The following is a 24,248-nucleotide window of genomic DNA, read 5'->3' on the forward strand; positions in this document are numbered from 1 at the left end:
TAGGTTTAAACAATATTGTAGAAGAGTAATTTAAGTGAAATTGACAAAACTTGACATCTTTCTATTATCAGTGATCCCCTACCTGATCTGCTTTTTAGCGCGTCATAAGCGTCCATCTCGAGAGGAATAACCATGCTGTCGAATCTGCCCAGATCCGTGAGAGTGATTAAACCTCTAAAAGGCAAGAGCCAAGAAAACGTTCTTGTTTAAAAAGCCAGTCTATATTATCCCAGCAAATAGCAAAACTGAACAATCCCTTATACTGTACCGTATGTCTCGTAAAAGTAGTAGCTTTTCTGGGCGGTCCAAAATTGCTAGCAGAGGTCTCACCAGATCTTCAATCCCACCTTCCTGAATGTACTGTGAAGAAAGGCCAAAAAAGAAATGGACATGTTCACTCATCATATGTTGGACTCTTTTTAGCCCTCAGGATTGACCCTCTGTACTGAAGAACCATACCAGGTCCAGCCACTAGTAGTGGCCAGTTGCAAATTCTTTAATCCATGCTGAAGCTAATCCGTGATTACTCAACCTGCACCCAAGCCACCCGACGTTTGGCCGCACTACTTACCTACCTGAGCCTACTCCCTCCCAATGACATCAGAGGTAGGTGAATTATTTGTGGACATATCACTGGAGGGGTGGGATAAGTATGTTGACACCATTGGGGGCTGGCACAGGTACTGGACCTTAGTGCAACCTCAAAGTTGCGGAAGTGATGTCAAACACTGGTGTGTATGACATCACTTCTGGTTACGCATGATGTCACTCCGCAGTCACCGCACCACAATGAATGCCAAAACTTTTTACCCCCGCCAACTCCACCATTGGGTTTACAAGGTGAGTGACATGGCTGGGGAGACATTTTTGTTTTAGTCTAGTAATCTAGTATATATGGAACACAAGGCCACCCCCTAGCCACAGGCCCTCAGGTGCCTATATATAAATACGCCCCTGGGAACCAGAAGATCCTGGTTGAAAAAAATTCTTAGACCTTCCACATAACAGCGACCCATATGTAGTTTGTTGTGTCCGTCTGAAAGCTCCTGAGCCGAGGGTAAATTGACCCACACATTAGGTTGATGGCAGACCAGGAGATTGGTCACCCCCAGAGGAGATGTATTGCGGCTGACTACTCTCCTGGTCTGCCATAGCCCTCTAACATACAGCCATGACAACACTCCACAAGTCATTGGGTTTGCCATCTCTATTTTTGTGGCAGATCTGGCTCATCATGATTTATGTATATAGCGTTAGCAATTTACGAAGTACGTGAATTTCAGTAGACCCTAATAGACACTGTTCTAAACAATAATGGAAACAATAGAAATCCTTATGTATTACAGGCCCGACTGGATGTCTGGAAACTGGCAAATGACAGAAGGGCTGCTATAAGCTGTCACAGATCAGTGTATCTGTATCTGTATCTGAAATACCAGGCGCTATTTTGAACCATCCAGGCCTCCTTTTAAATAAGTACTTTGCTTAACAGCTGAATCTTCCATTCAGCACTTTCTCTGCTCTGCCTGCCTCATACCATTTCTAAACAAATCTTGACATGTTTATTAGCTTTGGGGGACCAGAAATGTCTCTGGCACAAGTTCAAAAGTATCCATGGGGGAAGCAATAAATGTTTGGGCCACCCAGGTACTGCCCTAGTTACATCACTGCCTTAGGCCTGAAATTTCATTTATCTTTCATTATTATATTTTATTCTAGAGTTTTTAATAATTACAGGTATAGGATGTTTTATCTAGAACGTGGGGTTTTCCAGATAAGGGATCTTTCTTTTATTTGGATCTCCATACCTTAAATCTGCTAAAAATCATTAAAACATTTAATAAACCCAATAGGATTGTTCTGTCATCAATATAGATTCAAACAACTTAGTTATCATCAACTACAAGCTACTATTTAATTATTATTATTACAGAGATAAAGGAAATTCAAAAATCTGATTTATTTGCTTAAAATGGACTCTTCCCATAAATTATAACTTTCTGCATAACAGGTTTTTGTATAAGGGGTCCCATGTCTGTACAATATTCTGCAGTGCTGAGGAAAAGCCAGTAGAACTGGGGAACTGGATTGAGGTGGGTTAACATATTCAAGAATAAAGGTGTCCCAAAAGCAACATCTTGATGTCAATCGATAATTCCTGCAGTATAAATAGCTTGGCACGAATATCTGAATATCAATTTCAGCTCTTTGATAATGTGTTTTAAATAAGGCTGATTTTGAAAGAAATACCAGCAATTGGCAGTTTAATGCTTATACCTTAGTGCCCCCTAATGACCGAAACTTGGCAATTCAGCAGTTCCAGACTCTGATAGGGATTTTCAATGTGGATAGGATTGTATTAAGACGCGTGATTTGTATTCCCTTTTATTTTCCCTTTACGTTTTTTTCCAGTAGGGATTTTCAGTGTGGATAGGCTAGTTCTAGCCTCTAATACAGTACATAAATATTCCCATATAGGTATGGGACCTGTTATGCAGAATGCTCAGGACCTGGCGTTTTCCGGATAACAGGTACGAGCTACTGTTTTATTACTGCAGAGAAAAAGGAAATAAGTTTAAAAAAATAATTGTTTTATTATAATGGAGTCTATGGGAGATGGCCTTCCTGTAATTCGGAGCTTACTGGATAATGCGTTTCCATATAACGGATCTCAGACCAGAACTGCAATGGTTTTGGGGACAGATAAATATTTAATTTGCTTAAGGACAGACACAAATTCCAGGACCAGCTTTAAGGTAGAGGAGGGAAGGCATTCGCCATAGGTCACCACCTCTTCTTTGCTATTGTCTATTTAGGGGGTGCCAATCCCCCTGATACTGTACGTAAGGAAAAAGATAAGACTTGTGTGTGCTGTGGATACCTGTTGTGGTTGGGCAGCCTTTCCATAAGTAACAGTATTCCATTAAAGTATTTATTGTGCCTCTAATCACCAGCACTCATGAAGGACAATAGGGGGTTTTATTAGCCCATTCTTTTGTAACAGACGTTACCTGAAAGCCTCCTTCTTACCTTCTTCTGTGTCAAGCCATGTCTTGTAGGACAGGCATTGGAATACTATTAATTAAACAATGCAACGAATAAAGAGCTTGAAGGGAAGTTATACCTTAAAGATGATTTATTTAACAGGGGGGACATTAGTTATTTAACAGTGGAATGCACGGTTGCCTGGAGAAGCAGACTTCTATATGGTAATGCCGGGGTAGGCCCTATATTTTTGAATCCCAAATACTTTGTTATGCCAGTTTGGACTCCGTTTCCCAAATAAATGTGATATTGTTAGTTTTTTTCTTCTTCTAAATCTGTGTTGAGAAGAAACCATCACTTTACAATTCTGTGCAAATTTGACATGGAATGGGATAATCAGTCTATGTACCACATGCCTCATACAAACAACTTAGTAGTAGTGGGGGGAGTCTCCCCAGAGGGTGATATATCGCCTACACAATTCTAGCTGGATTTAAAGGGCACCTATTCGGTGAAAATATTTTCCCTAACCAAAGATGTCCGGGAGCAATTAGAAAAAAAAATTACTGTTACCATGGTTGGGGATAATATTTTTTTCCCAACAGGTGCCCTTTAAGATAATAATTTTGCCTGCTAAAGTGCACCATATGTAGTCCTACTTAAAGGAATGGTTCACCTTTAAATTAACGTTTAGTATGTTATAGAATGGCTAATTCTAAGCAACGTTATAGTTTTTTTTTTAAGTATTTGCTTTTTTCTTCTGATAGTTTCCAAATTGGGGACACTGAGCCCAACTAAAAACAAATGCTCTGTAAGGCTACAAATCTAATGTTATTGCCACTATTTCTTTCAGTTCAGGTCCTCTCCTATTCATATTCCAGTCTCTTATTCATTAATGAATGGTTGCTAGGGGAATTTGGATAGATTGTTGAAATTGCAAACTGGAGAGCTACTGAAGAAAAAGTTAAATAACACAAAAACCACAAATAATAAAAAATGAAAACCAATTACAAATTATTTCAAAATATCACTCTCTACATCATATTAAAAGTTAATTTAAAGGTAAAGGCACACAGGCAGATTTGGGGAAATCACTGCCTTCCCCTACCTTCCTGCTGGTTATGATGAAAAATCGCCAGCGGGATAGCACTTGTGTCGCTTCGTTTTCTGAAGTTGCCCGAAGTTTCCTCATGAAGCAACTTCGGGCGACTTCAGAAAATGAAGCACCGCGAGTGCCATCCCCCTGGCGATTTTTCATCATAGCCAGCGGGAAGGTAGGGGAAGTTGCCGGGGCGACTAATCTCCCTGAATCTGCCCGTGTGCCCTTACCCTAAATGTATGAACATATCATTTCTGAATCTGCACCAACTCATAATGCCCCAGAATGCCTGTTGCTCCCATCCTATGCTTTTCTGTTGGGCAGGCAAACCACAAAATCGCAACAAATACCCTGCAGGGTTTGCCTGTGGCCAGGGAAGATGATTGCTTCTGAGACACTTGTTAGGAAAGCTGAAGGCTGTCTTCTTTCTAATCATGGAGAAAGCACTGAGTTGCTGGTGGCCATTACTGCCTTCCATTCAATGCGACACAATTAATGCCTGACAGACCCTGGCCTTAAAGGGGTTGTTCACCTTTAAATTAAGTTTCAGCATGATAGAGAGAGTGATGTTCTGAGATAATTTGCAATTGGGTCCGAGTCAGAAGAAGAAAGCAAATTATTAAAAAACTATAAAAAGGAAAACATGGAGACCAATAGAAAAGTTGCTTAGAATGAGCAATTCACATTTACTAAGGGGCACATTTACTAAGCTTGAGTGAAGGATTCAAAGTAAAAAAAACTTTGAATTTAGATTTTTTTTTGGGTACTTCGACCATCGAATAGGCTACTACGACCTTCGACTACGACTTCGATTCGAACTAAAAATCGTTCGAATATTCGACCATTCGATAGTCTCTTTAAAAAAAACTTTGACTACATACTTCGCCACTTTAAACCTACCGAGCTACAATGTTCCCCATCAGTTTTCTAAGTTTTTTTTGTTCGAAGGAAAATCGATCGATTAAAATCTTTTGAATCGTTCGATTCGAACGATTTTTCCTTCGCTCGTTCGCTCGTAGGATTTGCGGTAAATCCTACGAATTCGATATTCGAGGGTTTATTAACCCTCGATATTCGACCCTTAGTAAATGTGCCCCTTAAAGTAAACGTGAAGTTGAACCACCGCTTCTAAGTTCTTAGATGCTTACCCTTCTGCAGTGGCGCAGTACAGCTGCAACCTCGTCTTTGTTCAGTAGTTTTAAGGCCATGTCTTCAGTAACGGCCAACCTGTCATCCACTGACAACTGCATGTCTCCATTATGAACTGCATTCTGGTCCTTTTGTGTTCCAAAGATAAAAGGCCGACGCCATTCTTTTCCTATGGGGAAAAAAAGGTTTAACCCAACAAGCCATTGGAATAAAGAAATAAAATCACTCCATTCCAATCAAGGTCGGACTGGCCCACTGGGATACCAGGAAAACTCCCGGTGGGCCCAGGTGTCAGTGGGTCCTCATGCCTCTAAACTTTTGGTCTATTTCATGGCCATTCCCTATTTCTATAAGAACAAAGAGGCTACATAGATGGAATAATTGATTATAGAATAAAGAAAACAGACTAGGAGAACAGAGGTTGATTGAGGAGATGAAGAATATTAGTACTGAGAGTGGACCCCTGGTCTAAGGTTTTTGGGTGGGCCCTGTTGTCCCAGTCCGACACTGATTCCAATTCTATTCCTCCCAAGGTTTTAAATCCATTGCATCTTACTCTGTGTAATTAAAAAAACATAAAATGAATTGTCAGTCAAGTTGTAGGGCTGGCGAAAGGCTTGTGCAAGAGTCTCCAGGAGTCAGGAGCATCTCTATTGACTAAAAGATAGAACTTTTAGTTTTAAGAAGACTAAAGTTCAGAAGCAGAAAAAAAAATCCACCAAAAACAAAACCACACACTGCATGATCCAACATGAATATAAAGATGCACAGCAGATACACCTAGAAACATTAAAATACAGGTATGGGACCTGTTATCCAGAATGCTCGGGACCTGGGGTTTCAGTATAAGGGATCTTTCCTTAATTGGATCTAGTGAAAATCATTTAAACATTAAATAAATCCAATAGGCTGGTTTTGCTTCCAATAAGGATTAGTTATATCTTAGTCGGGATCAAGTACAAGCTACTGTTTTATTATTACAGAGAAAAATTAAATTACTTTTAAAAATGTGAATTGATTAAATGTGAGTCTATATGAGATGGCTTCCCATAATTCTGAGCTTTCTGTTTATCGGGTTTCCAGATAAGGGATTCCACACTTGCAGATTTACATAGGGTCGAATATCGAGGGTTAATTAACCCTCGATTTTCCACTGCCAAAATGTAAATCCTTCCACTTTGATCAAACGATTTTTCTTTGACCTAAAAATTGTTAGAAAGCCTATGGTGATAGGCCCACCTCGGTAGGTGTTTCGAGATGTTTCTCGAGATGTTTCAGTAACAGTATTAAAGTCAAATGTTTTTATATTTTGTTTAAATCTAGTCTGAGTTGTTTGCGTGGAGCTGGTCAGCTCAGCAATGCAGAGTAAACTCAATTAAATAAATACATAAAAACTAGTTTTTCTACGTGCATCTTTATAGGACATAATGATCCACACATACCTGGGAACAGTTCAGCTTTGCCCCAGTGACTCTTCATTTGTTCTACAGAGCAAGGTTTCTCTCTGGGAATGATTGGGTGCTGGGTGGGGGGTAAGGTAGGGGTGACACCCTTGTCCCAGCACATAAAAGGGCCCCACAGTAGTGATGTGCGGGCTGAAACCCGCAGGTTTACTCGTGAGTTGGCAGGTTCAGGCAGGCTCCTGCACAAAGTCTTCGGGTCTCGGGCAGGTCCAGGTTGAGCTCTCCTCACCCACGACCTAGCACTGCCGGCTTCTGGCCCCTAAATGTATAGACACGCCCACCCCTTTCGCAAGATCACTGCGAGCGGGCATGGGTCTATAAATAGAGGGGGAACAGCAGACTGGGTCGGTTAAGGGTTGAGTAAAGGTCAAGAATTTCTCAACCTGCACTCCACTACCCACAGGGCAGTAATTGTAGACAGGAGAGAGGGAATAGTTTAAATCACTGCAGCACTGACCAATTCTTAGCAACATCTCAGTTGCCAAGACTAGGCATTTTCAATAATTTAAAGGTCGACTTCTTCTTTAACATTCTTAGTATTGCCCAGCAAAGCAATGTTCCCAGGTATGACTCCACACAAGAGAAATTACCACATTACCCCTTTTCAAGCTTCTGGTCATAAACTTCTGAACAATATTAACTGGAAAAAGAGATCAGAATAAAACAATGAAAATGATCCTCTGGAATATGAAGCAAATTAATTCAAGTTAACATGAAGGACTATACAGTACTATTGCCTGGAGCAGGGTCCCCAACCTTTTTTTTTTACCCTTGAGCCACATTCAGAAGTATAAACAGTTGGGGACCAACAAAACAAAAAAAAAGTTCCAGGGTGAGCAAAGGAAGGGATGTGATTGGCCATTTGGTAGCCCCTTCTTGGGCTGGCAGCCTATAGGAGGCTCTGTTTGGCAGTACACCTGGTTTTTATGCAACTAAAAGTCGAAAATAAGCACCTGCTTGGAGATTACTGGGAGCAACATCCAAGTGTTTATTGAGAAACATGTTGCTCAAGAGCCACTGGTTGGGGATCACTACCCTAGAGTATAGAGTAAAGATACAAAGCTACATTATTCTCTAGAATTGCCCTACACATGGAAGGGGGACAAGGGTCTCAATAGATCCCAACATTTTACTGTGGGAGTCTCATGGTCAAAAAGTAATTTGTCAATATTTTAGTAGTAAAAGTAAGTAAAGTAAAGGTGTAGCTAGTGTCAATTTGACCTAAGGTAAATGGCATTTTAGATACATGAGCTATTGGATCAGATTACCAGAGAAACAAATTGGATTGGTTGATAACCATGCCACTGTGTGTTGCAAAAAGTAGAATTGCTAATAATGTATGAGAATTGTCCAAATCTAGGGTCACCCATATAAATGTTTCCTATCCTAATATTTCCTATCTTGCATTTCATTTCTCTGTATTGGGCAGATAGTCTACCAATCACCTTCATCAGTAGGTGCCCCTAATTATGTATTTTTCCCTTTTATATCATTGTTCCTTGTCCAATGCAGCTGAGTGGTCTTCATCACTGAAGTTTCAACCAAACAGGTGCCAAACAATGACCCATCTCTCTTACTGAGCTGTATTCCTACTGCTATAATAATGGATTTAAATATGTTGTTTGCATTTAACATAAACGGACAGCCACATCCTCATCAGTTCATCACCAAATGGCAAGTGCACCCATTAAGTGAAGTTCTTACACTGCATTTATGGGTGCCCCAGCCTACATTTTCAATAAATACAATAGATTTCAATAAATAAGAGTATTACATTTTAAGCATTGCAATGATTGTAACTGGTAACTGGTCTTTACAGGGGCAATTATCCAGCATGAGAAATATCAGTTAAAAGACTTTATATCTTATTCTGCATTATGGTTTGTACCTTTTTCTTGGTCTTTCTGTGGCTGAGATTTAGCTTTTCTCTGCGCTTCTGGAGTTGCAGCCTCTCCAGTTTGCTTGCCTCGTCCGCCTTTAAAAAAAACGTTCATGAAAGTTTTTGAACGTTTCAAGGTGATGCCACTTTCTGCAGCTGCACGTTTCTCTGTCTTCTTGTTCTTCTTGGCTTCTGTAGATTGAGTGAACAAATAGATATCACTAATATAAACCAAGATAAAGGGCTGTTTACTATAAAAAAAAATTTATATCACAATCAATGTTCCCGCATTAGGGGTAAATTTACTAAGCGGCGAAAATTCGCCAGCGACGGCTTCGCAGCCATCGCAACACTTTGCCAGGCGAAAATTTGCTCAGACAACGCTAATTTACTAAAATGAAAAGTTGCATCCAGGGCACCGAATGCTGGCGAATTTTCGCTAGCGTTACTTCAGCAATGCGAGCAAATCAAAGCGAAGATGCTCTAGCGTTCAATTCTGCCTAGCGCAGGTCTTCGCTCAGGCTAATTTGCATACGGCAGGAAATTAAAAGTTTAATGGAGGTATATGTTGCAGAAAATACATTACACTACACAAGTCCAGGGAACCTTAATAAAGAAAATAGAGTTGTTATATTGCCCTACACATGAGCCCAGTGTATTGTTTATGTTCCATATGTTAGAAAATATATGGGGGAACCCGGTAAGCCAAAAAAAAATTAAGGACTTTTGCAGGCTATCACTCTGAAAAAAGGAAAACACGCCAGCGTTTTTAGGGATTTAGAAACTTTTTCCACTAAAAATATGATGTAATTAACAGAAGTTTAAGGAAGATCTATGCACTCCAGTGCACTTCACCTGGTCTGAGCTGGTGAAGTCAAGTCTGGTGAAAGAGGTAACGTTCAGTAAAATCTGAATCTTGGTAAATTTACAGAGTATAGTCCATTAGCCAGAGCGAAAGTTCGCCTGGCGATAGAGTGCCAATGAGCGCTAGCATCTGTCTCTTTCACTACCGAAGTTAAGCCTGTGCCGGTTAACAAATCGGCGAAGTGCCTAAAAACTGTACCGCTGGCGAATCGTCAGCCCTTTAGTAAATCTGCGATCGGGCAATTAAAATTGCATATGTTTTGTAAAGACTAGCTCTCTCTTGCATTGCATTTAAAGGGGTTGTACACCTTTAAATTAACTTTTAGTATGACCTAGAGAGTGATATTCTGAGACAATCTGCGTTTTTTATTATTTGTGATTTTCGAGTTATTTAGCTTTTTATTCAGTGGCTCTCCAGTTTGCAATTTCAGCAATCTGGTAACTAGTGTCCAAAGTGTTCTAGGAACCATGCCTTGATTTAAATAAGAGACTGGAATATGAATAGGAGAGGCCTGAATAGAAAGACGAGTAATAAAAAGTAGCAATAACAATACATTTGTAGCCTTACAGAGCATTTGTTTTTTAGATGGGGTCTAAAGCTGTAAGGAGTAATAATAAGAAACAAAAAATCAAGGGCAATTGAAAAGTTACTTAGAATTGCCCATTATATAACACACTGAAAGTTAAAGTAAGGGTGAACTATCCGTTTAAAACCACAAAATCTGTTTATTTTTTTTTTACATACCACTTGTCGTGAGTATGTGTATATATATATATATATATGGAGAAGTGGAAGCCCGTGAGTATGTGTATATATATATATATATGGAGAAGTGGAAGCCCGCACAACTCGTAAACAGGTAAAGGTTGCCTTAAAGGTTACAAGCCCAAAATTGTAAGGTAGAAAAAGGAAAAAGCTTGCACTCACAGGTCTATATATATATATTTATATATATATATATATATATATATATATATATATATAAAACAGTGACTTCAATGCTATACGGTGTAAAATGTAAAGAATAATTGACCTATGTTGATGTGTTTATATTTAAAGGGACAGTACAGTACACGGATTGCTGTTTAAATGCAAAAAAAAAAATGAGGGGATATTTTGATGGCTGAAAATGGTGCAAAGTGCAAAAAACAGTCACCCGTCCCACAATGAAATGTCAATAAGATAATCCAATTTTTTTTAAAAAACGGACTCAGTTGGTGGTCGCAAAATGTCATTGACACTGCATGATGAGAATGCTCCATAACACGTGTTAACTGAGGTCAGAAAACCTATAAACCACAATTCTTTCACAGCTTTTAAAGTGAAGCAATTGCTTAAATAAACAAAATCAACCAAAACAAAATATATCGTCTAAGATGTCAAGAACTGTTTTTAAGAACTCACCCAATACAGTTAGATAACTCTGAGATCTTTTGATAGGCCTTCGGGGTTTACTGAGTGCCAACAATAAGGCTGTTTTTAAAGACTCTGCCCTAGAATATTCCTCATTGGAGCCTCTTTTCTGCTTCCTCTTGTGCTGTGATTCAAGGAAACTTTCTGTTCTTATGGCAGTATCCTTCAAAAGCACCGTGGGATGCACAGTTCTCTTGCTCTCTGATACAGTTCTCCCCAACTTGGGAGTTCCGTCAAGATCTGAGAGCCCAGATGGAACCACATTAATGTCTGTTTGCATGGCTGTTTCTGCTCTGCCCAACAAGGTCTCCTCAGCAAAGACATCTGTAGAAATGCCTATATCCACCATCCCTGGCTCATACAATGCTGGGCTAGAGATCAGAGCTTGGTGATATCCATTTATTGAGCTTAACGGAGCTCCAGATGAATAGGAAGAAATAGAAGAACTGGTTTCAGAGGCTTGTGAGAGTTGCTGAAATTGGCCATTAGACACTAAAATGGAAAAACATATGCAGATTTTTTTTATTGATCGAAAAAAAGAAGAAGAAGAGACGATTAAAGAAAAATTGTATATTTCTAAAGAGCTTTCTAAGGAACAGTAACACTAAAAACTGAAGGTGTATCAAAGTAATTAAAATATAATGTAGTGTTGCTCTGCAATGGTAAAACTGGTATGTTTGCTTCATAAAGACTACTATAGTTTATATAAACTGTATAAAGACTACTATAATTGATATAAACGGTGTAGCCATGGGGCAGCCATTCAAGCTGGAAAAAAAAGAAGAAAAGGCACAGGTTACATAGCAGATAACAGAGAAATCACCATTGTATTGGATATGGCTTATCTGTTGTGTGCTATGTAACCTTTTCTCCTTTTTTTCCAGCTTGAATGGCTGCCCCCATGGCTACACCATTTATATAAATTATAGAAGTCTTTATGAAGCAAACACACAGCTTTTACTGGTGCAGAGCAACAATATATATGTTAATTACTTTAAATTGCTTTAATTTTTAGATGTTACTGTCCCTTTAAGAACAAGACCCATAAGGGCAGTAGTAAGAGGGGCTATGGCTAATATTGATACAGCGCATAGGGTTATCCACAATGAGTTTTGATAGGGCAAAAACACAACTCAAACAAAAAAAACTGTGACACTGTGGTCTCTTCTTTGTGAGGATAGATAGATTAAAAAAAACAAATGCAGGTATAGGCTCTATTATCCAGAATGCTTGAGACCTGGGGTCAGGATAAGGGGATCTTTCATAATTTGGAGCTCCATACCTTAGGGGGCAGATTTATCAAGGGTCGAATTTCGAGGGTTAAAAATCCTTCGAATATCGAAGTCGAAGGTTTCTAGAGCAAAAGCTAGAATAAAAATAGTTTGATCAAACAATGAAATTGTTCGAATTGAACCATTCGAACGATTTTAAGCGATCGATCAAACGATTTTTATTCAACCAAAAAAAACTTGCTGGGGAAGGTCCCCATAGGCTAACATTGGACTTCGGTAACTTTAATTTGGCGAAGTATGAAGTCGAAGTTTTTTTAAAGAGATAGTACTTAAATTATCGAAAGGTCGAACGATTTTTACTTCGAATCGTTCGAATCATTCGATTCGATTGAATTTGTCCAATTCGATGGTCGAAGTACCCAAAAAATTACTTCGAAATTATAATGTTTTTTTATTCGAACTATTCACTCGAGCTTAGTAAATCTGCCCCTAAATCTACTAAAAAAATCATTTAACATTAAGGGGGTTATTTACTAAACTCCGAATGCAAAAATCCCTGAGGATGGAAAAGTCAGAATCAGAAAATCCAGCATCTCAGACTTGTCGGGGTTCCATATAAGTCAATGGGAGCAGTCCCAATGATTTTTTTATGTGCGCAGGCTTTTGTTCAATACCCCAAAGTTTTCTGGCAAAAATCTGACTTTTCGGATGAAAAATCTGAAAAAATTGTGAAAATCGGATGAAAAATTCTTAATTTTTTCCCCCCGCAAATCAAATGTTCGGGAAACTGTAATAATAAATAAGCTTAAAAAACCCGAACAGATTTGATCGTAGTTTGTAGCAGAAAATATTGAGATAAATTCGGACTTTGATAAATAACCCCCTAAGTAAACCCAATAGGATTGTTTTATCTCAATAAGGTTTAATTATATCTTAGTTTGGAATGACTACAAGGTACAGGTATGGGACTTGTTATCCAGAATGCTCGGGACCTAGGCTTTCCAGATAAGAGGTCTTTCTGTAATTTTGATTTTCATACCTTATGTCTACTGAAAATTCAGTAAATAAACCCAATAGGCTGGTTTTTCCTCCAATAAGGATTAATTATATCTTAGTTGGGATCAAGTACAAGGTATTGTTTTATTATTACAGAGAACAATGAAATCAGTTTTGAAAATATGAATTATTTGATTAAATTGGAGTCTATGAAATATAACTTTCCTGTAATTCTGAGTTTTCTGGATAATGGGTTTCCGGGTAACGGATCCCATACCTGTACTGTTTTATTATAATAATAATATTATATATATATTTTTTATTAAAATTGTAATTATTTGATTAAAATGGAGTCTATGGGAGACTTTTCTGGATAACAGATCCTGCATCTTAACACTGGCCCGCAGTAAGGAAGGGTTTATCCATGCCTATTTTCAGACGCCCTTGTCCTTGTTTTCGGTTTTAACTTTATCTGCTATTGTTAAAGGATCAAGTACAATTTATTTTTAAACATTTTGTTCTTTTTAAGAATTCAGAGGCGCTATCAAGATTTCCTCCCAAAAATTGCAAAAGAAACCCTATCTGAGCGACACGCATTCAGTAAAGGGATATCGGTGTCCTGGGATTTCCCTCCAACCGCAAGCAAGGGGCGAATGGCCCACAGCATTAATATTACAACACTTACATTTACTGTACCAACAATACTCTGCGATCATTTCCTTGTACGCCGGGTACATGGCTGTCTCCTGCAAAATATCATTGCATTAAGGGGGGAATAAAAAAAACCTGAGAAACAATTCTGCACATTAAAATGCCTGCTGCTGCTGAAAGTTAAACCTGATAGTGCTTTTTTGATAAATAATGTATTCCTCTTGACTGATGAAACCGTATCTGCATAGGCTTAAGTAAGTGACCCTGCCTTGCCTTAAGAGGAAACCAGCAGCGTGAGGCTTGTTTATTCACTGTGGTGCAGAGGTAATTAGCAGAAAATAATTTACTGATGAACGTCCCCTGTCTTTCACTACTTACTGTAACTTAGGCAGCTGCCCGGCTTATCATTATGTAGTGTGGCAGGAGGGCCAACCTCTTACTGGCCTGGCCCATTATCCTTATAGGTAGACTCAAATATACGCTAAAAAATACGCTAAAATATATGTGTGCAATATAATATACTTTTTCTGGTGACCAGTGGTGTAACTTAGGGCCCCCAACATAACCATATGTTAAAATTGCTCATTAGGGATGCACTGAATCCACTATTTGGGAAAAAGTGGAAAAAGAAATCTTCTTTTGTGATGAAAAGTCATGTGATTTCCTTACCCGCCACTAATTTACATATGCAAATTAGGATTTGGTTTAGGTTCAGCCAGGCACAAGGGTTCGGTCCAATCTGAATCCTACTCAAAAAAGAGGAATCCTGCCCAAATCCCCAATCCTGGATTCAGTACATCCCTATTCATTATTTAGGGTAGGGTTGCTACCTGGCCGGTAAAAATGATGCTGGATGCCAATGTTATTAATAGGGAAAAACGGCAAGAATATAGGAAGGCCGGTATTTTTTCCAGAAAAGGTGGCAACCCTAATTTAGGGCCTCAAGGGGCCCACAATACCTCCCCCCGCAGCTGCAGGGTCTGCTTCCTCTGCTGGTGACCTAAATCTTGTTTTTTTTTGAGTGCTCATCCTGTTTTTGGTGCATATACTAATGTGGTTTATGAGATTATCCAGATTGTACAGCACCAAATATATAATTACACTTTGGTAAAATGGAAAATTGTGCCCAACTTTGCATTGTGTCCAATAGTTAAATGGGGCCTGGAGCGTCTCAGAAACTGTTTTTATTTTCCAGTATGAATCCCACTTGATTAAATTAAGACCCTCTCCCTATAAACCTAAAAATAATTTGTTCCAGGGGTTGTCAGGCTTTTTAATTAAGGCCTTCGTGTGGCACATTACTGGATGCCCTACTCTCACCAGTCACTCTCAATAAAACAGTAATACCAAAAAAAGAAAGTGTTTTAAAGGAGAACTAAACCCTAAAAACGAATATGGCTAAAAATTACATATTTTATATACTGAACTTATTGCACCAGCCTAAAGTTTCAGCTTGTCAATAGCAGCAATGATCCAGGACTTCAAACTTGTCACAGGGGGTCACCATCTTGGAAAGTGTCTGTGACACTCACATGCTCAGTGGGCTCTGAGCAGCTGTTGAGAAGCTAAACTTAGGGGTCGTCACTAATTATCCAGCAGAAAATGAGGTTGGTCTGTAATATACGCTGATGCTACAGGGCTGATTATTAAATTCTGATGCTAATTGCACTGGTTTCTGTGCTGCCATGTAGTAATTATCTGTATTAATTACTAATCAGCTTTATATTGTGACATTTCTATTCTATGTGTACTGTATATTGTGAGTGAGTCCCTAAGCTCAGTAAGTGACAGCAGCACAGAGCATGTGCAGTGAATCAGCAGAAAAGAAGATGGGGAGCTACTGGGGCATCTTTGGAGACACAGATCTTTACTGCTAAAGGACTGTGGTTGTCTTGGGCTGATACAGAAGCCCAAAAGTAATGTACAACATTTCTAGCCTACTTCTTTAGTTAGGCTTTAAAGAAGTGACAATATAATGTAGTGTTGCCCTGCACTGGTAAAACTGATGTGTTTGCTTCAGAAAGACTACTATAGTTTATATACACAAGCTGCTGTGTATCCATGGGGGCAGCCAGGGGAAAAGGCACAGGATACACAGTAGATAACAAATAAGTACTGAAGAATCCTATTATATAATACTGAACTTATCAATTATCTGCTGTGTATCCTGTGCCTTTTCTCCTTTTTAAGTTGGCTTCCCACCTGGCTACACAGCAGCTTGTTTATATAAACTATAGTAGTGTTTCTGAAGCAAACACACCAGCTTTACTCGTGCAACACAACAGTGCATTATATCTTGATTAGTTTAGGGCACTTTGATTTTTTGGTGTTACTGTTCCTTTAAAGGGGTACTTTACCTTTAAATTACATTTTAGTGTGTTATAGAATGGTTAATCCTAAGCAACTTTTCAGTTGGTCTTCCTTATTTGTTTTTTTTTATCGTTTTAGAACAATTTGTCTTTCTCTTCTGACTCTTTTCAAATGGGGATCACTGACCCCATATAAAATCAAATTCTTTGTAAGGCTACAAATTTATTGTTCTTCCTCATTGATTACTCATCTTTCTATTCAGGCCTCTCCTATTCATATTCCAGTCTCTTATTCATATCAATGCATGGTTGCTCGGGTAATCTGGATTCTAGCAACCCGATTGCTGAAATTGCAAACTGGAGAGCTGCCGAATAAAAAGTTAAATAACTCAAAAACTACAAATAATAAAAAATGAAAACCAATTGCAAATTGTCTCAGAATATTAGTCTATACGTCATACTAAAAGTTAATTCAAAGGTGAACAACCCCTCTACAACAACTCTAAATCTTACCCTGACTGTCTGTCTTGGCTAGAATGGTGTCTCTCCTGTAGCTTTCTGCCTAACAATAAGTATCATCCTTCAAAGTGTTATACGGACATTCCATACCTTTATAGTTAACATGATGTGAGTCAGACCCTTTAGCACTTCCACTGCCTTGCTATGGCTTATGTCTTCGAAGTTGACTCCATTGGCTGCAAGGACTTGATCTCCCACTCTGACACCCTTCTCTTCTGCTATTCCTCCTGGATCAACTCTTCCAATAAAGAGAAAATAAACTGTGTGTCAACAAGGTTTTTCAGTGTTTATATCATATATCGCCATTTTTTCTGATATTAAGGGCTCATTTGGGGCAAATTTACAAAAGGACGAATTTTTGCCTCGGAAAGGCTCCTCGTTAATTTGCATATTTATCAAAATGCGGAGTTTATTTTTGGCAGATGAACACTGGCGAAGTTTTGAAAGTGAAAATTTGTCAGCGTGGACGCTTCAAAGCGAATTTCCACAATCGTTACTTTCTTCTGAGCGTAACTTAGTTAATAAACTTATGCTTACGTCAATTTAAATATGGCGGGTACATAGAGGTCATATATTTGTCTTCAGTGTCAGAAAGGGACACCAGAGGTCCACCTAAAAACCTTAGACCAGGGACCCACTCCCAGTACTATTATTATTCTTCTCCTCACTCAACCTCTATTCTCCTAGTCTCTATTCTTTACATACTATATATATCTATTATTCCATCTATTTAGCCTCTTTTTTCTCAAAGAAATAGGAAATGACCATGATATAGGCCAAATGTTTAGCAGCACAAGGGCCCCCTGACACCTGGGCCCACCACGAGTTTTCCTGGTATCCCGGTGGGCCAGTCCGACACTGTATGTCTTTATTAGAGATGTTGGTGAAATTGATAGAAGTGGCCACTTATTATTAAAAATGTCCAAGGAAGCAAAAAAAAAAGACAAAAGAGATGGATAAAAAAAATTAAAAAACAAAACTTATATTTAACAATTACAACTTTTAAACATAATCCCACATTAAAATATGAAAAAATGCCAGTGATTTGTGTTTTTTTTATAACTTTTCAGCATACAGGGACGTCACTGACATAAGATTGAGGAGGATGTAGCTTCACCTTTGCTGGCGAAATTGTCCTCTTCGGCCTTTAGTAAATAGGCAATGTCTTTTTGGTAAATAATCGCTAGGAATTCCATTTTGCCCCTTAGATTGCATCAATGCTATATTACGTCCATACATGCTCCTAGTAATGTGTGGCAAACAATTTTAGCCTTCTCTGATGAACTGAGAGCCCTGAACTTTAGGGTTTCACTAGTGGTTTTCATGCATAGGTACAATGAACTAGTGCCAAGTGAATGAGCATTGATGCCATTATTGATTCCGTGGGCATTGGTGAAACTGCTGCTAATTTGCACTTATTAAATCAATTATTGCAGGTATGGGGCCTGTTATACAGAATGCTCGGGACTGGGGGTTTCCAGATAATTTGGATCTTTCCATAATTTCAATCTTCATACCTTTCTACTAGAAAATCATTTATGCATTAAGTAAACCCAATATGCTGGTTCCAATACGGATTAATGATAACTTAGTTGGGATCAAGTACAAGGTACTGTTTTATTATTACAGAGAAAAATGAAATCGTAAAAAAATTTAATTATTTGTATAAAATGGAGTCTATGGAGACTATCTAGCTCTTGGGTCACTGTATCTACAGGTCAACTTAATTCATGCAATTTTATTCTTATGTTTGATTGTTTGTTTTTTTTTCAGACCCTCTCCTATATCCAGTAGGGCTCATTTACGACCACAAGCACAGTTGTGGTTGTGCTAAGTTGCCGTAGTCAGTTTGCATTGTGGGTAAAAAAGATTGGTTTTGCTTCCAACATCGCTCTCTGTAGTACAGTAACTAAATGACTCCTTGTATTTTCCATTCTGACTAGACAGCTTTCTTTATGACAGCTTTTCTTTATGAGTAATTAGGCCTATCATCCCATTAACCATTTAAATTCCATATCTGAGAGTTGCAAAGAAAAAAATATTTGTCATAAAAACAGTTGCCTGCATAGTATATAGAAATATGTTTTTTTTTTAAGGTAAACTACCCCTTTCAAGCAAACTGCACAAGTCAACATCTCATTTGGAAATAAAGCAAAGAGATTAAATACAACCAATCTTCCTTCTACTTTTGCAGAGTAAATCAAATTCTAAAGTCATGAACTTACTTGGACACAAAAATACCAAGTCCAAATTCTTTCCCTCCTCTGATATTAAACCCCCAACAAGTGTCATCAGATGATGTGTATAGGTGCACCATTCTTCTCATTCCATCTTCTGAGCTGCTGTCTGATGGCGTGGAGCTGCCCTTTTCTACGATCAGTCTCTTGTTCAGTACATCCACCCTTAGAGGAAAGAAATAGCTCATGGAAGCATGTGGCAATATCAGTGCATTGTAAAGCATGTGATAAACATGCAAACTTCTTTCATGTAATGGGGAAATAATCTTTTATAATCATATTTTGGTTAGAAGATGAGAGTCTGCAAGGATAGGGATCCAGTGTTACAGTAATTCATCTGATTTGCTCTAACAGTCCTGTCCCACCTATTCGCATGCAATGGGCCACTTTTGATTATAGATGCAATCATGGCATACGATCAACCCTATAGACTGACAGCTCTCTTCTAAGTGGATAAGATAAGAGTGAGGGAACAAAAAAAGGATAGACCGAACTCCATCAAGAAACCTAGTGAGGCTGATGAACCCTAGTGATACATGCTAAGTGAAAGGGATCCCACTGAGAAAGGTCAACAACTGTGTGAGAACCCTGAAGTGGCCTGGTTCATCTGAGAGGTGCGTGCTGGGCAGGTGTGCTCATAGTAGATTTGTGAGATATGGAGATGTTGAGATGTAAGAAGAGCACTGCAGAGAGCAGCCAATCAGAATGTAGATTGGCAGAACATAGAGTAATAGATAATATCTTATCAGGTTTTCTAGCCCAAATTATAAACACGTGTTTCCTAGAGTTTCATACTACAGAGCTGATGATGATAGAAGTAAAGTAATTGATGGTGCACACCTCAAATAGAAAAAAATAATTATGAGGTGTTCTCTGCAAGGGTCATCTGTAAGATTCCAGTGTTCTAGAAATATAGGAAGAAGCAGGGCACTCAGATTATAATAACAAGGATTGTATATTTACATAGTAATCAACATATTTCCACCCCCAAAACAGTGGGAGACTTTATCAGAACTGGTAGAAGTGACAAGTCTTGCAGAGGATTGGTCTACAGGAAATGGGAGCAGAATGAGAAGGACTTCAGATCCCGGATGAGCTTGGTCATGTGCTTTAGGACCTTCCATGATAAATAAGGCCAATCATATTTAAATATAAATGGCAATGATGGTATACAGTGTCATTCTGTATATAAATGTTGAGTAGTGTGGTGGTTCCCAGGCTGTGTTTGGATTATAATCAAATTTTCAGACTTTTTACGTCTAAAGACATTGATCAGCGAGAAGCTTGAAAGTTTGCTGTGGTCAAAGTTCATTGTCACACAAGACCTGGTATTGTCCTGTAATTGGACACTGCCTTACTTCAGTGAACCTGACACGCTCTCTTTGGCCCATAGAGGCCTTACATTGTGATTTTTGGTTACCTAGAACGGCTGACAATGGCAAGCAGAATAAGAATGGAGAGTGGGGCTCTGCTTACCATGTGGTCTTTTCTCTGGAGTATTTAATCCCTGGCACTTTTCCCATGCGTCTCACCATCATACGGAGGCGGTTATTCCCAGTAAGGACTTTGACAGCACTTCCCATGGTGATGTTCTCTAAACTAATGCCATTCATCTCCGTAATCTTATCTCCAACACACAAACCTGCTTCTTCTGTTAAACAAATACAAAAGACAATAGATTGCATTGTAGCTCACACTTGGACGACATTTGTAGGTGGCATTCATGACATATTGTAGTAAAACACAGAAGGCATGTGGTTTTGTGTTAAGAAGAACGCCAACTGGTATAGGATTAATATGTTGACATTAAAGCAAATTGTGCCGAAGCAAAGAACAATGACCCTTATAAAATTATCACCACACTTGATAGAGGGCCCTGAGACTGAAACATGTTATGATAATAAAAAATGTTTGCGCAGCTAGTCCTGCTTCAGTGGCTTTTCTCTCAGTAACTCCATATTAATGGCAAAAAGAATATTCACATCCCATCTAATTGTTTAATTGGCTTTTTAAGCCATATCTGTGTAGGTGGTTCCTACTTTGTGACAACAATTTGGATAAGGCCCTTTCATGGTTTCAGCAGGATAATAACATTGTGCAAAAAGTATGGCTTAGAATGGGTTTGCTGAGATGGGAGTGGAAGAACTTTATTGGCTTGCACAGAGCCCAGACTTAATCCAATTGATAACTTGTGAGATAAATTGGAATGCCCATCTGAACAGGTCATGATCGCCTAAAATGAGCACCCAACATCCAACAATTCAAGCCTTCCCAGAAGAGTAGACGGTAAAGGCCATATTAGCAGTTAAGAGAGGACCAACTGCATATTAATATCTTTGGCTTTGAAGTAAGATGTTTGTCCTACAGGTGCCCACATTAATGACCAAATATTAGACATGAATTGCCTAGGTCAATAAAGTGTAGCAATTGGACCATCAGTTGCTCCAACTGAGCATTGGGGTGTGTCAGAAGACCAACCATCACAATATAAAAAGCTAGGGGTGTAATATGAAAGAACAAAGGGATTGCAGACCACTGATCTTTATTTGACAAGAAGCATCTGTTTTATTCCCTTACCAGCAGTGCTTTCTTCTTCCACTTTACTAACAAATATTCCAAGGCCATGTTCTGAGCCTCCACGCACACTGAATCCAAGTTTTCCATCACGGCTTTTTTCCACTGTGATAGCAAGGATTGAGTCACTTTCATCACTGTGAGCTGCAAGGACAAAGGGAAATATGTGTGAAATGCATACCAATACAGTCACACAGTCAGTATTAAACACTACTGCCAGAATTCTCCTCCTCTCATCCAAAAGGGTACAGGCCCCATCCCTACTGAAGTCCTTATCATGGCTTCCTATAAAACAAAGAAAAACTTACAGACTCCTCCTCATAACCTTCAAAGCTTTTTTCTCTATATGTTTGTGGTGAAACCAACCGCTTGGTTGCACCCCCTTCTACTACTGCTGTTTCCCGCATCAATCCCCGCTGTCTTGCTGCTCCTTATTTGGAATGCCATTCCTGAATCTGGTAGCCTGTATGTGGACTGGTAGCCTACAGGAGGTTCTGCTTGGCAGTAGGAGAACCTTACTTAAATGTCTTTAGAAGTAAACTCAAAGACTACCTCTAGCAGCACCTGGATAACACTTGAATTGGGAACTGACACTTACGTATATGACTTATATGACAGTATAACACACTGTAACCTACAGCACTTAATACCCCTCCAAATTGTGTCTGTAAATTGCCCCCCCCCATTTCAACTGTAAACCCTACGGGGTAGGGTCCTCCATCCTTTTGTCTCCTTGACACTGAGCCAGTGTCAGACTGGCCCACCTGGATACCAGGAAAACTCCCAGTGGGCCCAGGTGTCAGCGGGCCCTTTTGCTTCTAAACATTTGGCCTATTTCATGGTAATTCCCTATTTCTTTATGGGGAAAAATGTGTAATAATAGAAGAGTATAGTAAGAATATAGAATATAGTAAGTTGATATAAAAGAGGTTGAGTGAGGAGAGGAGGAATAATAGTTTGGAAAATGGGCCCACAGTCTAAGGTCTAAGGTTTTCTGGTGGGCGCCTAGCATCCTAGTCCGACACTGCACTGAGCACTTGTTATTATATTTTATATTTATGTGAATTGTATTTCTAATAATGCACTTATTGTTATTATTATTGCAGTGACCCCTTGTTTGATACTACTAATTTATTGTTTTGCTGTACAGTGCTTTGCCCTCAAAAATATACATAAATACATACATACATATGGAATCTTACAGCAGCCAGATTGCCAGCTTGGGCCTGCTCAAAGAACTTTGCAAGGAACCTCAGGTTGTCATTTTGAATGGGTCAATTAATAAAAGGCGGCAAGTTTGGGACTGGTCTAGTAAGTAGTAAGTCAGCAGGTAGGATTTACTGGCAGCTGTTTGAAACCAAATATCTGATTGGTTGTTATGGGTAACTAGACCTAAGCAAATGGAGAAAAAGACCCCGAAATGAGTGCAATTTGCCATATTTTTCCACTTTAGCACCTCACAGTGCACTTAGCACCAGAGATGCAGGTAGTTTGGAGTGAAAATACCTGCACTCTTCCCATGTATATAGTGTTTCTTGAGTTTGTCAGTGCTGTATTTACGAGGGGTAGACTGGGAGGGAGCACGTGGAAATTCCCTATCGCACCCCCTAACTTGTGCATCATTCAGATTAGGGAGAACAGCAAGGCACAGAGTTCAGTAATCCCAGGATGTAAATGCTGTGCAAAGAAGCACTGAAGGGATCTTGCACTTTTGTCCTGGCTAGTACAAAATGACTCCTAGGATGAACCTATATAAAGGTGTGCTTTTCTTAAGTGCAACCCAACTATACTACATTTGCCAACATAAATCTAATGGAAAGCCCCATCTGGCCCATCTATTTGGTCAGTCATACGATAACATGGAATGCAACTTACCTTCTAATGGGGAGTTTATCAGGATTACTCTTCCCATTGGAGATGTGGTTCGGAATCCTTTAGGTTGGCCATTGCCCTGTCTGTTCTGCTTCCGAAATAAGTACCGTGATGCTGTATGAGAGTCTCTTCTGGAGCCCCTGGGGAAATTAGCATTGGTCATCTCACTGTCATCCATTTCAAAAGCTTGTGCCATGGCGTGCTGGCCTGGGAGCAAGTCATATGGATTCCAGAGCTTGGTCGAGGCTCAGAATGAAGAAACAAAGAGTTTTTGTGCTGCTGGAAAAGCAATGGACGTTCATGTCATTTCCCACCAGAAAAGCTGTATGTTTAACATACTGGGCAAGACCATTTCCTCAGGCCATGATCTCAGACATTGCAGGTTTCATGATGTTTGTCTCCAATGAAAACCAAAGATGCCGCCTATGACAAAACAGCATTGTTAGACATCTCATATAATTTTGGCAAGAAAAGAAATATAGCAACACCTTAGTGAACTGGACAGGAATATCTTGCATGTAGTAATGGGATTACCAATTGTATATATCAGTATTAAATATCAAGGGACCTTTTTTTCTTCAGACTGGTGATTCTATTAAGAATAGTGCCACACCACCATCTTACCCTTTTCTCTTAGGGATTCTTTGTGCTTCACATTTCCCCTTGGTTACTGCAGTTATGCTGGAATCATGGATATATATTCAAAAGTTGCTTTGAAATATACAGTAGATGCCAGTTCCTATGTTGTTACAGACCCCATGGTGCCACAATATCTTCCTAACTAGAAGCAAGGTAACACCGTGTTTATTGAAAAAAACTTGTGCCACTTTAATGTGTTTTTCCCACTGCTCCTTTTTTTAAATTTTTACAATGTTTATTCCAGATTTTGTAGTCACAGAGTATAAATTAACATTTGGTCTCTGTGAAACTCCATCTGAACTTCTCAATCTCACTCTTTGGAAGACGAAAAGTAAAATAGTTGGGTTGTCTGGTATCATATGAGGT

At 39.0% G+C, this 24,248-nt stretch overlaps 1 protein-coding gene across 1 annotated transcript in view; it reads right to left on the bottom strand.

Moving 5' to 3' along the window:
• Nucleotides 1-23,447, bottom strand: part of pdzd7.L (PDZ domain containing 7 L homeolog) — a 32,854-nt gene extending 9,407 nt beyond the window's left edge. Inside the window, exons 1-12 of the mRNA XM_041568700.1 lie at nucleotides 23,247-23,447; nucleotides 21,375-21,515; nucleotides 20,274-20,448; nucleotides 18,786-18,962; nucleotides 16,651-16,798; nucleotides 13,767-13,827; nucleotides 10,845-11,345; nucleotides 8,585-8,767; nucleotides 7,295-7,336; nucleotides 5,233-5,402; nucleotides 269-360; nucleotides 83-174 (exon numbers count right to left, since the gene is read on the bottom strand). Coding sequence (XP_041424634.1) covers nucleotides 83-174; nucleotides 269-360; nucleotides 5,233-5,402; nucleotides 7,295-7,336; nucleotides 8,585-8,767; nucleotides 10,845-11,345; nucleotides 13,767-13,827; nucleotides 16,651-16,798; nucleotides 18,786-18,962; nucleotides 20,274-20,448; nucleotides 21,375-21,515; nucleotides 23,247-23,439 — 1,975 coding nt within the window. The 5' untranslated portion in view covers nucleotides 23,440-23,447. The remainder of the gene's footprint in view (nucleotides 1-82; nucleotides 175-268; nucleotides 361-5,232; nucleotides 5,403-7,294; nucleotides 7,337-8,584; nucleotides 8,768-10,844; nucleotides 11,346-13,766; nucleotides 13,828-16,650; nucleotides 16,799-18,785; nucleotides 18,963-20,273; nucleotides 20,449-21,374; nucleotides 21,516-23,246) is intronic.
• Nucleotides 23,448-24,248: the final 801 nt, after the last annotated feature.

This window comes from Xenopus laevis, chromosome 7L, assembly GCF_017654675.1.
Source record: "Xenopus laevis strain J_2021 chromosome 7L, Xenopus_laevis_v10.1, whole genome shotgun sequence".
Lineage (NCBI taxonomy): Eukaryota > Metazoa > Chordata > Amphibia > Anura > Pipidae > Xenopus > Xenopus laevis.